Below are 1,184 nucleotides of genomic sequence, written 5' to 3'. Positions count from 1 at the left end.
GGGAAACTACATAATCCCCTGTACCTGTTAACGATCCTTGCTAAGTATTTTTGGAGCTTTGGACTTTGCCGTAGTGATAGACGGCTAATCTTGTCAGAGAGGGCTGATCTTGTCAGAAAGCCAGCCCGGTGTAAATTGGCAAATGAATATTTTATTATTTTATAATGGGTGGGAGGCATGTGAATGGAAGACTTGGTCATTCAGAGACTGCCGCCGCTTTTCTCTGGGGATCTCACATTGTGTCTCTCTTTGGCATTTCAGAAGAGCTGCTGGAAAGCTGCCCTGCCGTAGCCGCTGACGCTATGGAAGACCGCATCCGCTGGTCCAGGCTGTAGGATGGTAGCGCACAGCAAGGTGTCAGCAGATAATGCAGTTGGAGCAGACCCGAGATGTCTACTTGACCCTCCGGCACGGGATCGTTCGCAGGCTCGCAGCTACCACGGCCCAGGCCGGCCCGGCACTCTGCAGGCACAGAGCAACACGCACTTCCGAACCTTTCGCTCGCAAGCGGATTTTAGTAGCATCACTCGAGCAAGCAGCCTGCTGGATGCCTGTGGCTTCTACTGGGGACCTCTGACTGTCAGTGCTGCCCACGAGAAGCTGAAGTCTGAGCCCGAGGGCACCTTCCTCATCAGGGACAGCACGCAAAAGAATTGCTTCTTCGCCATCAGCGTTAAGACTGCGACTGGGCCCACCAGCATCCGGATAAACTTTCAGACTGGGCGTTTCAGCCTGGATGGCAGCAAAGAGACTTTCGATTGTCTTTTTAAGCTGCTGGAACATTACCTAAGCTCCCCGAGGAAGGTCCTGGTTACGCCCCTGCGCAAAGTCCGCGTGCAGCCCCTGCAAGAGCTCTGCCGGAAGAGCATTGTGAAGACTTTTGGAAGAGAGAATTTAAACCAGATCCCACTCAATCCTGTTTTAAAGGACTATCTGAAATCCTTCCCGTTTCAGATATAAGTATGGCATTAACTGTATAGGGACGTGTGAGAGATGTGTGAAGAAATCCATCTCCCTGGGTTTTTAAAGATGTTTGACAGTGAGCAAACTTATTTTTGTAGCAATTTACTGTATTTTGGGATGGAACTTGAACACTTGACTTCTTATGTTTACAAAAACTGTTTGCACAAACCTGGGGTTTTAAAACCCTGGCATAATTTTTCTGCCAAGCAGAATATTTTATT

At 49.2% G+C, this 1,184-nt stretch overlaps 1 protein-coding gene across 1 annotated transcript in view; it reads left to right on the top strand.

Annotated features, from left to right (window-relative positions):
* The first annotated feature begins 307 nt into the window (after nucleotides 1–307).
* The window catches only part of SOCS1 (suppressor of cytokine signaling 1), a 925-nt gene continuing 48 nt past the window's right edge, over nucleotides 308–1,184 (top strand). The window contains exon 1 of the mRNA XM_010157039.1: nucleotides 308–1,184. This exon is cut by the window's right edge and continues 48 nt beyond it. Within this exon, the coding sequence (XP_010155341.1) occupies nucleotides 337–960 (624 nt within the window). The 5' untranslated portion in view covers nucleotides 308–336 and the 3' untranslated portion in view covers nucleotides 961–1,184.

The sequence above is a fragment of the Eurypyga helias genome, unplaced genomic scaffold (assembly GCF_000690775.1).
Source record: "Eurypyga helias isolate BGI_N326 unplaced genomic scaffold, ASM69077v1 scaffold9278, whole genome shotgun sequence".
Taxonomy (NCBI): domain Eukaryota; kingdom Metazoa; phylum Chordata; class Aves; order Eurypygiformes; family Eurypygidae; genus Eurypyga; species Eurypyga helias.
This window is presented reverse-complemented; position numbering and strand designations above follow the sequence as displayed.